Source organism: Anabrus simplex, chromosome 8 (assembly GCF_040414725.1).
Source record: "Anabrus simplex isolate iqAnaSimp1 chromosome 8, ASM4041472v1, whole genome shotgun sequence".
NCBI lineage: Eukaryota > Metazoa > Arthropoda > Insecta > Orthoptera > Tettigoniidae > Anabrus > Anabrus simplex.
Window position 1 is genome coordinate 154860637 of NC_090272.1, and position 16924 is coordinate 154877560.

Below are 16924 nucleotides of genomic sequence, written 5' to 3' on the forward strand. Positions count from 1 at the left end.
AAGAAGTTGAAACAGTGCTTAAAGAAATGAACTACAAAGCATGTGGAGAAGACCAGGCTTTTGCAGAGATGTGGAAATATGCCGGCAGTGCAACTCAAACATCCCTCCATATGATATTACAGAAGATTTGGATATCAGAAAAATTCCCACAACAAAGGACAACAGCTATAATTAATCCAATTCATAAGAAAGGTGAAAGAAGTAATCCAGACAACTATAGAGGTATTTCCATCCTTGACTGCACGTATAAGATTTTCTCTTACTATATAATCGGATTAAAGAACGAATTGATCAAGAGTTAGATGAATACCAGGGAGACTTCAGACCTTGGAGAAGCTGCTCTGAACTTTGAAGCTAGTCATGGCATATTACAGAAAATGAAACAAGTCCCTTTCAAAAACGTTTACAGATTTCAAGAAAGCTTATGACTCCACCCATAGACCAGCATTATTAAAAATTTTAGGACATTTCGGACTTCACCTAAAGCTAATCAAATTGACTAAACATACTCTTGACTAATACAATTTCTAAAATTAAGTAGTTCAGAGGAGAACTTTCTGAACCATTCTTGGTAACAACTGGTTTAAGACAGGGTGACGGATTGTCACCTCTTCTTTTTAACTGTGCACTAGAGTACGTTATGAGGGAATGGTACAAGAACAACTTGAAAAATATAAAAATTGGAACCCAGAAGGATAACATACATTTGAACTGTCTAGGATTTGCTGATGATCTAGCTCTTCTGGCCAATGATATTCAGGAAACAAAACAACAAATAAAATCTTTACAGGAAATAGTTCAAAATATTGGTTTGAAAATTTAATTTGAAAAAAAATAAATAAATTCTAACTCAACTTCTGCTTGCAAACAAAATTAAGCTGGGAGACAAAGAAATAAAAATTGTATAAAAATTTAAATATTTAGGTGAAATAATCACATAAAACCTGAATGAGAAACCAGCATGGCAAAATAGAATAGATAAACTGGTTACAGCACAGTACGTTACCAAGAATACATATAATATAATGTGTCACTCAATAGCAACCGAATTGAAACACAACAAAAGAGTCACCCAGCCACAAATTACATATGTAAGTGAAACATTATTCAAAACCATAAACACAGTTGCAAAAGGTACTCAAGTTAGAAAGGAGAAATAGTGAGAACCTGTTTAAATAACAATTATCAAGTAAACGGAGTCTGGAGACTAGCTTCCAATGAGACAGTTTATAAACAATTAGAACCTGTGACTAGCACAATGAAAAAGAAACAAATATCATTCTTAGGCCATCTAATACAGTCACCAGAAAATAGAATCAGTAGAAAAATAACAGAAAAATTATGGAAGAGTAATAATAATATTAGATGGATCACAGAACTTAAATAAGACATGAGAGAGTTGCATATTACAGTAGAAGATTTAAAATACAAAACAAATACACTCAAGATATTGAAAGATGAACACACTAGACTACAGACAAAAATCAACAAGCAGATAATAGGAAGAGTGATTCCAGAAGCAGAAAGAAAATTACGTTCAGAAAGAATGAAAGAGTATTGGGCTGATAAAAAAGAAGAAAAACCTCCATAAACCAAAGTACTATCTGCGCACTTTTTAGTGATAGATTTACACCTTAGTGCTGAAGTGGTCGACTTCGGTTATCTTCGAGATTTGTATTGGCAACCTTTGAAACACAAACTAAGAATTGCGTAACATCGCTGTGCGACATCTGGCGTACACTTTAAGTACTCGTACTGTTGTTGTTTACACAGCAAAGCCAAACTATAGAATTCATGCTAGGAACATGTTTCGCAATGGGAAATGTTATATAGTATTATATATTGTGTGTGTGACACAGTTGTTTGCTTAAAATAATAAAGGTTTATAAAATTCATATCGATCGATCATATTATCGATTCAATTCAGATTTCATTTCTATTCAGTTGGCAGTACTAACGGAACCCTTCTTCTCCAATGAGTACAAAAATCTATCACTAAAAAGTGCGCATACTATAGTTCTATGTTGGCTAAAATAAAAATAAAAAATAAATAAATAAATATAAATAAATAAACCAACACCACTGAAAATTCTTGTGTATACTGAGGGATGAGGTTGATGACAACTGATTGTAGATTATAAAACATTGTTAATATCTGCTTGGTGTGCAAGAATATTTATTGCAGTATTTTTCTCTCTAGGCCAGCAGTGAAATGTTAAATTTGGTTGACAATGATTTCTAGTCAGCAATAAATATCTCCTCTTAGGTTTGCAAAATGTTTTTGAAGAAATTTAAATTCCTGCACTGTTGTACAAGGGGGTTACTTCCACTCCAATTCAGAAGTATGTTTTCAATATTCATTTAGTATAAGCAAGCTGTATGAGGTGTTCATGTCAAACTGTGTGGTAATAAGATTGTACTTAAGAAACACAAAACAGATTCCACAAAGCATGATTATTAATAATTATAGGGACCAATGAATAAAAATTGCTAGTTTGCTAAACTTTCCAAGTTAATTTCCTTGATGATGGCAATGATGATGGTGATGATAATCACCAACATTATCTTCATCATATGGCCAAAGTTACTGTTTGTAGTCATTTTGATTTGATGCCATTTAGGTTGCCTCTGTGTGAATTTTCCCATTCTGATTTACTTTACCATACTGCAGAGAAATGGTACAATGTTCGGCAATCTATGACTGGTTTTAATTAATTCTGTCAGGTAAAACCAACATTGTAGAACTAAAAGAGTGTCAATGGACTTTTCTTCTGCCCTCGACAATCTAACTACTTGACCCGGGTTTGACCCACCGATCTTGGGATCTGGAGGCTGACACCTTTAACACTGATCCAAAAGGAAGGTAGGATACCATAGCAAATAAATATTATGCATAAGCAAAGCATAGAAAAAAAAATACTACTAAGATTAGCTCTGAAAGCATCCCAATAAAAATATAACTAAAACAACCATACCAGAACACATGTAATGTATAAATGAACTTCATAAATCAAACAAAATACTGGGAACTGACAATATCCTCTATCTTGCTAAGTTGCCTTTTGTCTGCATCAGTACAACAGCACAAAATGAAGCTACAGTACTTACATTCTTTCAGTGGTTCACCTTTCTCCAGTAATAAGTGGAAGTCTTGCTCAGGTGAAACTGTACCCACTTCTACTATTGATGGTTTGGTTAGGTCATCTAGATTCATGTCCACCACATCTGCATCATCATTTTCAACTTTTGATGTGGATGCAACAGGCTCACTAGCATTCTCATCCCTATACCAAAGAATACAACATTATGAGTGTATACGACATTAAAGACACACGTGAACTACTACAAGGTCATCAGCTAAAGGAGTGGTCTCTAATCCAGGCGGAGATATGATGGATTTCTTAATGGAACTGAATGGCTGGTATAAAGGTACAACAGTTCATTTTTAGTTGTTGATTTTTTGAATTTGTAGTAGTGAAGATGACAGTGACTTTGTCTGAAGGGGAAGAAAAAGAAATCCAATGAGATTATTATTCCCTCACTGGTGTAGGTAGAAGGAAGAGGTTTTATTTTTCAATTTGCTTTACGTCGCACTGAAACAGATAAGTCTAAGGCAATAATGGGATAGGAAAGGGCTAGGAGTGGGAAGGAAGTGGCCGTGGCCTTAATTAAGGTACAGCCCCAGCAATTGCCTGGTGTGAAAATGGGAAACCACACAAAACCATCTTTAGGGCTGCCAACAGTAAGGTTTGAACCCACCATCTCCAGAATGTAAGCTCACAGCTGTGCGACCCTAAACTGCATGGCCAACTCGCTTGGTGAAGGAAGAGTTCTAATCCTTCAAAGTATAAGGGCAATGGTTAAAAGAGAGTTTTCATACTAGGCAAGAAAATGACCACTTCCCAGGGCCTCATAAATTTCATATCAGAACAATAAACTTCAGGAAGGTATATAGGAAACATAAGAGAGATCTCCTTTACAAGTACATGGAAATTATGTTGAAATCAGCTGCAGTTCTTCAATTACCAAGCAGGGAGATGATGGGTTCAAGCCCCACTGTTGGCAGCCCTGGAAGATGGTTTCCTGTTTTTTTCCCATTTTCACACCTGGCATTTGAAATTTTAGGGAAGTCTGAGGGTTAAACAAATTCCAAAAGCTTCTTCTTTCTCCAGGCTAGGAGTTCATAAATATGAAAAGATGTGATCAAGTGTACTTCAACGTAAATTAGTTGTACCTACTATTTTCCTACAAGATGTTCCAGAAAAAACTACCCATATCCTTTCAGCCTGTGTAATTAAATAAATCCCTAAGAGACTTGCAATTTAAAACATGCATGGTGGCCACAGAACTGCAACCTCGTCTGGTATGGTTTCGGATAACTTGAGCAATCAGTTTTTCTGTCTGTTCCCTCTTTGCCAAATCTTATACTCTAATGCCCGGTTTCTGGAACGTTAGATATCGAACCTATAGCGGTATCCAATGGTTAACTTGTGTTTTGGCGTTGCACGAACGTAAGATACATCTATCGGTTCGACAAATCGCTTGCTAACTTAGAGGGCCTTGAGCAGGAGATATCTATTTTTTATCTTGGTGGGTGCGTGCGCAGTACTTCAGTAGCAGCAGCTAATATTGTGTTTGTTAAAATTTTCTATGGCTATCTCATCTTCCACATTCTAGAACGACCACGATTATATCATCATCGGCATAATGTTCTAATGAAATATACAGTAGTGAAAATGAATTCAAAGACAGATTGAGGCTAAACAAATATACTGTCGTAGGTTTGGTAGAGGGTACAGGCGACAATTTGCGTCCTGTGACAAATAATTTTCCATTGTCCCCTGTTGATCGATTATTAGTTACGATACCCTTTAAGATTCAGTACTACTGAGTCTTATCATATTTGTATCTGTGACTGCATTCGTGTCCATAAAAGCACTGGTACCAGTAACTGAGTATAACGGATAATTACACATGTATCTTAGTAGGCGTACTGCAGGCCTACTTGCATTGACAGTGAGCATATACTCTTATCGTGGGATTGTTTTTAATTAACGATATTACATTACAAGGAACTAACAGCTTATACAATTATGTTAATTACCCGATATATATCGTTATACTGTGATCAAACAATGTTCATATTTTGTAATAACAGGGAAGAGATACGGTATACTTATAAGGCTCAGTGTAAACTGGATTGCGCGTGACATGTGCCACTCATGTGCATATTTCATTAGAAATCCTCAAACAATGTCAAATTCTTCTGACAGTCCTTAAACACCACGAAACTGACACCCACGTCTGCAAGAACTAGTCGAATACCCATTTCTTGCTGCATAGCAAAGAGGGGATAATAGGAGCTGCACAGAAAGCTCAAATGCGATGCATTACTTGTGCGCATGGGCCTGACGATCTAGGGAACACACCTAATGCACAAAAACAAAGCAGTACGAGGGGTGGCATCTAGTGTGTATTTATGAAACTTGATCAAGGAGCCAATAGTTGACAGTTCGATAAGTTAGCTGCTGTTCCGCTGTGCAACGCTGCGAAGATTTATCGAGTCGACAGCTGTAACAAAGCAATAGCTATCGGAAAGATATCTCACCATTCCAGAAACCGGGCATAAGTGCTGTGATATTAGGTTTGTGAAGCTTTATGTGTTTCTTATCTTTCCACCATTCATAGCCTCAAAATTCTCCCTTTCTCTTTTGATTAATGTTAGGAGGGGTGGATAATCCTACTGTTTTGTCCCTTAAAATCATCCACTTTATTGTCTTCTAACAGTAAAGACAAAGCCCTATTGGAGTGCTTTCAATCATTTTTTTGAACAATCGTTCCCAGCAACTAATTCCGAGACACATGATCTGTTCAAAATACGAGCACCCTTTTCTAAACCCTCCTTGATAGTCTTCCAGGAATCTATACTTTCATCAGGAGATAAAGGAGATCCATTTAAACCTTGTAGTGAATATGATTCTACCCTGCACTTTTGGGTAAGAAGTTGGATGCCTATTCTACTGCAATCATACAAAATGTGTACAATTATGCAAGTTATAGATACAATACAGTAACAGATCCATGAACAGTTGCTATTCTTATAAATACAGTAGAACTTGATTAACCCGGGAACGCTGGAGTTTTCAACTTTTAATTAAAAAAAAAAAAAAATCCCATCATGCATATATTAGAGAACATTTAAAAGTAATTTTTGGTCATGGCTGGTTTATAAATGAGGGCCTGGTACTATTCGGTATTACATGGTGCTTGATATAGTTTTTGGGTGGAACATACAAATTGTTACCTTGTTAGAATACTATGATATGCAGTGCTTAATATTGGTACAGAATGTCACTTACAAGTTTCTTAGCAATATACAAAAGAACAAACGGTGTATAGGTTCATTTGTGACATCCCTTTGGGGATTCCGAAAAATAACATTAGCTCAGACATGGCATATCTTTAGGAAATAGGAATAATATTACTATAGACTTCAGCTTTTCTGATTTAGTCACCTATTTCCTCTTTTCACCAGTTTAGAATGGCAAAATGCAGTTTGCACTACACTTGACACATTCTGTGCAGGATGTTAGGAAAAACTTAAAACGGTCCACCTTTTCAATACCTTTTCAATTCGCATCCATTGGCCGCACATTGCCAGCGTTAGTTTGTTGGAGTGATCTAGTAATGTAGGCCATTGAATCTCAAGGGGTGAGAGTATCTAAAAAGAAAAGAAGTGTGAACAACTGTATTTACTACGTACATCGTAATGAATAATTTTCACCTATCCTTTTCTGATGGGGGTATTTATGCATAGCCAATTAGAAGTCAAATGGCGATGAATATTTTTATTTCTTTGGGGTTATATTTCCTTTGTGAAAAGCGCATACTTTATGGCTTCAGAGCACAAGAAACTCACAATTTCATCGTAAAACCCTCAAATATTTCAGTCGGCATTATATATTGAAAAGTTGTAAATTTTGCACTAGGGAAGTGGACTGTTGTGGGTCATCCACCATCCAGGTAGCTGGTGACGAGGTGATGATTTCGCTCTCTTCCCGGGCTGTGAATCATTATCGAACACGGATTCCCTACTCCTGTGCAGAATTTGCTGTTTTAGCACTACTTCTGCTGGTACTCGGCATTGACCTCCCATAAGGTTATCTGTCTCATATAATACACAGGATGTACCAAAACTCGACGGCACAAATTTAGGAATGGATTCCTCACATAAAGAGAAGAAAAAAGGGTTATGACAACAAGGGCCCGGAAACGTATACTTACAGATTTATTCAAACTTTTGTAAATTTACACCATACGTCTGTAACGGCAGCTGAAATACTTTGAGCATGTATCAGAAGAAATGTTCAAAGTGACGACCTTCAGCTTGAATACAAGCCTCCGCTCGTCGTTGCATGGAGTTACGCATGCGATCAAAAATGCCTGGTGTAGTGCGTACTGCCTGACAGGTTGTCACAATGCGCTCAGGTAAAGTTGCTCCAACAGGAACAGGAGTCGCATACACGAGAGTTAAAGTGTCCCCAAAGGTAAAAAATTGTAACCAGTGTCTCAAATTGTTTTGCAGCAAACAGGACATGTAACTTATTACTGACAATAATCTATGTCACAAGTTTGAATAAATCTGTGAGTATAGGTTTCCAGACCCATGTTGTCATAATCTTTTTTTCTTCACTCTATGTGAGGAATCCATTCCTGAATTTTTGCCGTCGAGTTTTGGTACACCCTGTATTAGATTCCAGTGGTGTTATGACCTGGATTTTTAAAGTAAAATCTTCCCTTCATCTCTTATTAGTATGAATGGTTATTCATTAGTTAGGAATGACAGGAGCGGTAAGCTCGGTGGAGGAGTCGGTATGTACATACGGGATGATGTGAAGTATAAGGTGATATTAAAATCCCCCAGTGAGTTCTCCAGTAGCCCCGAATTCTTGTTCGTTGAGCTCATAGTTCGCGGTACGAAGTGCCTGCTTGGTGTGGTGTATCGTCCACCGAAGACTGGTAACATCACAAATCTAGAGGAAGCCCTACATGATCTAACACCCAGGTATGAGCATTTGATTTTAATGGGAGATTTTAATACAGATTTGACAAACAAATCTACTGAAACAAAACGATTGACTGAGATGTTTTCATCCATTAATTTGACAATACTACCCCTAAACCCTACACACCATGTTGCCAACTCACGCACGCTCCTCGATCTAATAATTACTAATAATACCAACCGAATCCTAACTCATGGACAAATGCCCGTTCCCGGTCTCTCCCGACATGACATGGTTTACGCTGCATATTCCTTGAAGTGCCCTAAATTCAAGCCGAAATTAATTACGTATAGAGATTTTAAACACTTTAATGAAGACGCATTCTTTGAAGATGCTCTTAACACACCATGGCACAACATTCAATTCATAAATGACATTGACAGAAAAGTAAATCATTTTAACGAACTACTTCTGACTCTATATGACAGACATGCACCACTACGCACTGTTAGGGTAAAGAGACCTTCAAACCCATGGCTGTCCCAAGAAATACGCGACCAGATGAAAATAAGAGACACAGCCTATAATTATTACGTGAAATATCCTACATCTGACAATTTCGGAAAGTATAAAAAACTCCGAAACAGAACAACACAGTTAATTAGAAATGCTAAAATACGTCACTCTTATGATATTTTGAACACTCAAAATTCTAGTCAGATTTGGAAATCTCTTCGCGAAATGGGATTTTGCAAAAACAAGACAAATGACAACTGTAATGTACCACTAGCTGACCTAAACTCATACTTTAGCTCACGATCCTCTCAGATTGATGAACAGACCAAAGCAGCAGTAATTAACAAAATATTCTCAAAAACAAGACATAATGGCGAGCAGTTCTACTTTTCTCATGTGACCCCCAGTGACGTTAGGGAAGCCTTCAGTGAAATAAAGTCAGGGTCCACTGGCCATGACGGAATCAACCTGTCTCTTTTAAAAAGAATCATAGACATCATACTTCCAGCGGTCACGCATATCATTAATAACTCACTCATGACTGGAGTATTTCCTTCGAATTGGAAACATGCAATCATCCGACCTTTCCCTAAAAACAACCACCCCAACAGTCCCGAAGATTATCGTCCTGTAAGTATCCTTCCTATATTAGGAAAATTGTTGGAGAAAATAGTACATAAACAAATGACTGAATATCTTATACAGTACAACTTACTTGACAAATATCAATCGGGATTCAGACAAAACCACAGTACTGCCACTGCATTAGTTAAAGTGACAAATGACATGCAACTAGCGATAGATAAAGGACAAATGACTATACTTGTTCTCTTGGACTTAAGCAAAGCCTTCGATTGCGTAGATAGAGACATATTACTCGCTAAACTTAAGGCGCTGAAATTTTCTTACAGCACTTTAACCCGGGTACACTCCTATCTTTGTGATCGTCAGCAGCGCGTATCAGTGGGAAACGATACATCTTCGCGGCAAACCACTAAGATGGGCGTGGCTCAGGGAGGAGTATTGTCACCACTTTTGTTCTCATTGTACATGAACGACTTATCTGAGACGCTGACCAATTGTAAATATCACCTGTATGCAGATGATATTCAGTTATATATTCACACAAAGCCTAATGACTTAAACAATTCAATCACTAAGTTAAACGAAGACCTAGCAAATGTTAATGACTGGACTAGCAGACATGGCCTGAAAGTGAACCCATCAAAATCACAGGCCATCATAATTGGCACGTATAAATCTCATGCTAAAATACAAAACACATATATACTCAGTGTTATGCTCAGTGGAATACCAGTAACATTTAGCGATCATGTAAAGAACCTTGGAGTAGTATTCGATAAATATTTAAGTTGGTCGGAACACGTCACAAACATTTGTCAAAGAGTATTCTACTCATTACATTCTGCAAAAAGGAAGAGGGACTTCCTTCCAAGAAACACAAGAAAATTATTAGTACAGAGTCTAATATTTCCAATATTCGACTACGGAGATGTAGTTTATAATAGTATGAGCAAAACACTTTCATGTCGACTACAGCGAGCCTACAATGCTTGTGCTCGATTCGTATTAAATATCCCAATACAAACTCATATTAGCCCTTTCCTCTCTCAGCTGTCGTGGCTAAGATTGACTGAACGACGCAAATACCACGCTGTTTCCCTTCTCCACAGTATTCTGCAAACAAGCAAACCAGACTATCTTAGAACAGACTTAAAATACCTCTCCCCTTCCGATAGAGCTCCCTCAAGGTCATACACACGTTCCCTCTTGTCCATTCCCATTCACCACAGTAACTCGTACAACAACTCATTCATACCTGCTACCATACGTTCCTGGAACTTAATCCCAGCTGAAATTAGAGGCATAGGCAATCCGAGGCTATTTAAAAGGAAATGTTTAATGTGGTACTCAAATATGTAAGAAGTAGATTTACCAACGTAAACATTTAATAAATTAGCTCTTAATTATCAATAAGGATAGAAAATTATAGAGGTTAAGTAAATTAATTTTAGTGATTTTTAGAAATATATGTAAAAATGATTTTATAAAGCTGTTTTATAATATGGTTTGGCATAATAGCAGGCTTCGTAGCCTGAGCCCCGCCATATAAGAAAGGCAATAAACTAAACTAAACTAAACTAAACTAAACTAAACTAAACTAAACTAAACTAAACTAAACTAAATTAACAAAACAATTATGCAGTTGTATGATGCATATAAATAACTGCATTTTGAATTGTTACTTTAGAATCACCCTTGGAAGTAGGTAGGTAGGTAGGTAAGGGTTATACTGCCCGAAGGCAGGTCCGAATCTCCGCAGAGGTGTTCCTGAGCCGGAGGTTACGTGCGGTAGGGTGGCCAGTTCCTTTCCGCTCCTCCATTCCCTTACACCCCACCAACAGCGCGTGGCAACCCATCCAACTCCTGACCACGCCCAATGTTGCTTAACTTCGGAGATCTCATGGGATGATATAGATGTTGATTCCCATGGGGAATCTGAAATATTTGTCCTGAATGAGCAAATTTATAATACCAATATAAATTGTCCGTTATTGGACATTATAAATTTTCCAGCTAGCTCATTCTTGGTTGTCAGCGTTTTGCCCTCGTGTGCTAGGGTGGGCTCATCAGTTGGTACCTAGCACACCTACCAATACGCTGGCTAGTGCATACCGTGGAGGCCACTGCGTAGGCTAACTGGAGCCACCGGCAGTGCCAATGCACTAAGAGACTTTGTCTCATCACTAAAAATTGGTGCCTGCTTGGCCATCAGATGATATAGATGTTGATTCCCATGGGGAATCTGAAATATTTGTCCTGAATGAGCAAATTTATAATACCAATATAAATTGTCCGTTATTGGACATTATAAATTTTCCAGCTAGCTCATTCTTGGTTGTCAGCGTTTCGCCCTCGTGTGCTAGGGTGGGCTCATCATTTGGTACCTAGCACACCTACCAATACGCTGGCTAGTGCATACCGTGGAGGCCACTGCGTAGGCTAACTGGAGCCACCGGCAGTGCCAATGCACTAAGAGACTTTGTCTCCCCATGGGAATCAACATCTATATCATCTGATGGCCAAGCAGGCACCAATTTTTAGTGATGAGACAAAGTCTCTTAGTGCATTGGCACTGCCGGTGGCTCCAGTTAGCCTACGCAGTGGCCTCCACGGTATGCACTAGCCAGCGTATTGGTAGGTGTGCTAGGTACCAACTGATGAGCCCACCCTAGCACACGAGGGCGAAACGCTGACAACCAAGAATGAGCTAGCTGGAAAATTTATAATGTCCAATAACGGACAATTTATATTGGTATTATAAATTTGCTCATTCAGGACAAATATTTCAGATTCCCCATGGGAATCAACATCTATATCATCTGATGGCCAAGCAGGCACCAATTTTTAGTGATGAGACAAAGTCTCTTAGTGCATTGGCACTGCCGGTGGCTCCAGTTAGCCTACGCAGTGGCCTCCACGGTATGCACTAGCCAGCGAATTGGTAGGTGTGCTAGGTACCAACTGATGAGCCCACCCTAGCACACGAGGGCGAAACGCTGACAACCAAGAATGAGCTAGCTGGAAAATTTATAATGTCCAATAACGGACAATTTATATTGGTATTGTGATCTCATGGGATCCGGTGTTTCAACACGGCTACGGCCGTTGGCCTTGGAAGTAAGGAGGAGAAAAGAAACACAGAGGTACAGTAAGCGCCGTGCGGTACCATACTGTACCAACAGAATATTTAGTGTCATAACAGCTAACAAAGAAATGCTGACCAATTGCTTGTTATTTAAATTCATGGACTTATATTTCAAGATAATAAACCACATGATACAAAATTGTATTGTCAAAATTTGTAAACAAAATAAAGCAACTTACTTTAGACGGGCAGTCATTTTTATATCTCTCGACACAATCTCAAATTCCAAGCAGTTGTTGCCGCACACAAACACTTAAATAAAACCTTCTATTGGTGTCAGGCATTGTAGAGAGTATATCCTTGACAATGTAATGTGAAGTTGCCAGATTTATGGCACGAGTAAGGATCAGTATGAGAAAACCTGAAGCAAGGCGCACTGTTACTATACTGTACTGCACGGCGTTGCTGGGTTAATTCAAATGTTTTCATTTTAAATTTGTGAATAATTCAAACTTTTCTTGCAGTCCCTAGACATTCTTATACAACACAACATTAAAAATGTGCGTTTCATTCAAATATTATAATGTTTAATTCAAAATTTAAAAAAATCATATTAGAATTCTTGTATTTTCAAAAAAATGTTGTTTTAGGATGATGTAACACTGTTTGGGTGAAAGAGAAAAGTAATGTAGAAATGTGCTGGTGCTGTAGATATAGTTGTTGCAAAGCTAAGAAAATGTTAAAGTTCTTGGCCACCTGAAGGTATGCAACATGAATAGTCTTCTAAGAGGCAAACTTTCAGTTTCAGAAACCAGGGAAATTTGCTCATTAGGTCTAAACCAAGAACCATATGTGGAGTAGACTGACAGATGTCAGTAGATGAAATGCGACATTCCACTGGTTAATGAAAAAGTAGTGATGTGTATTCGTCTAGAATGTGTAGGGATTGTCTTGATTTTGAGATTTTGTGATATTGTTTAATATGACTTTTTCAGGACTCTTTAGTTTGGAATTAACCACATTCTACTGTATAATAATTATGGAAGTAGTTGTAGGTAAATATTCAGGAAATCTTATTATAAATTGCTAATGATTCTAGCACTAAGGAGAGTCTATTCAAGTTGTAAGCACAGTGAATGTGCCAAGATGATTTATACTATAAATTCTATCTTTCTGTAACAAGTGAATACATTAACTGACCTTTTCTCTCTTCTTCTATAAGGATTTTTCGGTTTTTGTTCAACAAAAACAAAATGTTTCTTGATTATTTCCAGAGCTTCCTTATATCCAATTTTCGATTCAAATGGACACTTAAACATTTTCTTTATTTCATCACCAACAGGTGGAAGATCTTCTTTTGGATGCAAAGCTCGAAATGCCATGGTGCGATACAAATGCTGATGGTACGGACGTAGAGTTCTCTTCGGGCAAAATGCCTCCACTCGTTCACCATCCCTAGAGCACAAATCATAAATATACAAGAATGAAAGCTAACTATGAGAAAAATAATGCAAGTTAAAGAAACAAATGAGCAGCAATATTCCAGATAAGAACATAGTCAATAGCATACACAAAGTTGGTAGAGGGAGATGGTTGTAATGACAAGTCAGGACCATGTGACATTTCTTTTTTCTTTTCAGTGAGTTCTTATAGCTTGCCTGGCGGCCATGATTGTTAAGGTGTCCATATGATCTATTACAGCTTAAATGCCCGGCTCCTTGGCTAAATGGTTAGCGTGCTGGCCTTTGGTCACAGGGGCTCCGGGTTCGATTCCCAGCAGGGTCGGGAATTTTAACCATAATTGGTTAATTTCGATGGCACGGGAGCTGGGTGTATGTGTTGGCTTCATCATCATTTCATCCTCATCATGACCTGCAGGTCGCCTACGGGAGTCAAATCAAAAGAACTGCATCTGGCGAGGGGAACATGTCCTTAGACACTCCTGGCACTAAAAGCCATACAGTAAGTAAATAATTTCTTATCTGGTGCAATGTTGCACACCATCTATTTTCCTAACTTGTATGAAAACACAAACCATTATCAATATGTCCTTAATATTACACTTTAAGTAAGTAGTATTTAAAGAATCATAGAAATGCAGTGCCCTTCACAGCTAAATTGTATTTTGGCATGGCAAGGTGAGGAATTGCCCCTCGATTGACCACCATGCCATGCCAAATGGAGAACATAATCGTGAAAGACATTTCGCTTGATCTGAGGTATACAGCGATTTGATTTTTAAAATAATAAAAGAGTCAGGCTTTTACTTAAATCATACTTTAAAAATGAAATGAAAGTTTTTTAAATACTAAATTGCACAGCAGTTTTAATTATGGTACGTTCATACTTAAGAGCTAATAAAAGTTCATTTAAGAGCTCTTATAACATCAGTGTACACTGACTTGGCAAATGTCATGGGATAGTCACCTAATCGCGTGTGGGCCCCCTTTGGCCCTGAGAACTGCAGTAAGACGCCGTGGAAGTGAGTCGACAAGTCCCTGGTAGTCCTCTGGACGCAGCTGACACCAAATCGTTTGCAGAGCGGCCGCCAATGCTGGTCTGTTCGTGGGTGCAGGATCCATGGCACGGAACCTGTGTTCCAGGACATCTCAGATATGCTCGATAGGGGTCATATCGGGGCTCCTGGGTGGCCATGGCAGTCGCTGGACCTCCGCTGCATGTTCCTGGAACCATTTCCGGGCGACGTGGGAGTGATGTGGCGGCGCGTTATCATCTTGAAACACCGCAGAACCGTCTGGGCGCTGGAAGGCCAAAATGGGTGGAGATGGTCTCCGAGCAGCTCAACATACCGCGTACCATTCAAAGTCTCTTCCAGAACAATTAGGGGGCCCATTCCATACCAGGAAAATGCACCCCAGACCATAACAGAGACACCAGCGCCCTGGACCACACCTTCGAGGCAGGCGGAATCCATCGCTTCATGTGGTCTGCACCATACAAGGTGCCTCCCATCGGCATGGTGCAGGTAAATAGATAGATAGATAGATAGACAGATAGATAAGAAATGGGCTCCACATGTAGGTCTGTGAAGACCCTTTGTGTCCCTTAAACGGGTTTGCCTAGTCCAGCCCTAGTGTTCCTACAAAGGATACCATTGTCCGGATGTTGGCATTCCTGATGTCTTCCAGGCTCACAAAATGTGAGCCAAGATATCGATGTCTAGTGCTTGCAAGAGCATCGCACTGACAAAACACATGTGCGGAGGTCTCTTACTCCCTACCGCATCTTCTACACATCAGATCCTGACCGATTTTCATGATGTGTAGATGTCTCTGTAAGGTATTGTGGCCTGTCAACATTCCAACTACCATTCGCATTCTGGTCCTATTCAAATTTATCAGGACCTTTTTATAACTTTGGCTAGGCCCTTTGATAAGTTCACGTGCCTGCCTTGCTATGGTTAACCTCTTCCAAATGTCTAAGTGAGACTGGTTCGTCCACTGGGATATTACCAGTTTCACACTTCGGAGTGACACTCCTAGGAAGGGCTCTGGTCCTATGAAAGGACCTTTTAAGCCTTGTTTCGCTAGTTTGTCAGCTTCTTCATTTCCACTGATTCCTGTGTGCCCAGGGACCCATAATAGGGTAACTGGGATAAGTTTTCACAAGTTGATCTAACATCTTTTGGCACTCCCATACCATTTTTGTTCTAACTGCGCATAGTGCTTTTAACACTGCCTGGCTATCACTGCAAATGGTGATGCATCTTCTATGTCCAGGCATGTTCCATATATTTACAGCATAGACCAGTATTGCATATACTTCGGCCTGGAAAACAGTGGCATATTTACCCATGGGAAGGGAGAGCCTTGTCTTAGGCCCCCAGGCCCCGGCATGGTTTGGCGTCCACGGGACCTTAAGCTGAGTCCTGGCATTGCTTCCACTTACTTGTGCAACGGTCTTCACTTTCGTCTATCTTATCTGACCTTCCTTGGTCAACTCCCTTTCTTTTCCGACAATGAGAATATTAGGTTTCGAGGTCTTGAGAATTTTTCATTTTCATGCCCATCATGGCCCTCGACTTTCTTTTGCCGATACCTTCATTCTTTGAATGGTTGGACCTCTTCCATTTTCCCTCCGATTAGTGTTAACAGAGGATGATTGCCTAGTTGTACTTCCTCTTAAACAATAATCACCACCATCCTCCACAAGCATTAAACTCCAACAACAACTAAATGTATTATCAAATATTTCTAAATGCTAATTTTTCAAATAATGGTATGTGGTAAAACAAACACTAAATTATTGTTCATATGCAGTCAAAGTTTCCCTAGCAACAAAGTAGTTATCTTCTTCTTTCTTCATTTTGACTAACTATGGACCACGGTGATTCGAATTCAGCTTCATCTGTCTCTGGGCTTTAATCCTTATCCAGTACTCCTTCATACTTTCACTCTGCAATCTTCTCCTCTCTTCTATCTACGGGGCTTCGATACAGGATCAAACTTTATCTTGAAAAATCTTCGTGGTCTTGATCCTCGACTTGTAAGCATCCCTGTTGCTGATTTCTGCTCCTTGTATTCCCATTTCTTCCAATACCAGCGCACCGTAGTTTTCCTGATCTCAAAAAAATCTTATTATCTAATAGGTCAGTCTTCTGGATCTCATTCTGTACATATGTCTCTAAGATCCATCCTCTGTTCTCTGGAGACCCAGTATCTTCCTCAGAATCTTTCTTTCCAAACCAAAACCCATTGCTCAACAGCCTGAA

At 39.0% G+C, this 16924-nt stretch overlaps 1 protein-coding gene across 1 annotated transcript in view; it reads right to left on the minus strand.

Moving 5' to 3' along the window:
* Ku80 overlaps positions 1–16924 on the minus strand; it is a 222945-nt gene that overhangs the window by 42839 nt on the left and 163182 nt on the right. Inside the window, exons 11-12 of the mRNA XM_067153029.2 lie at positions 13393–13647; positions 3109–3284 (exon numbers count right to left, since the gene is read on the minus strand). Of these exons, the coding sequence (XP_067009130.2) occupies positions 3109–3284; positions 13393–13647 (431 nt within the window). The remainder of the gene's footprint in view (positions 1–3108; positions 3285–13392; positions 13648–16924) is intronic.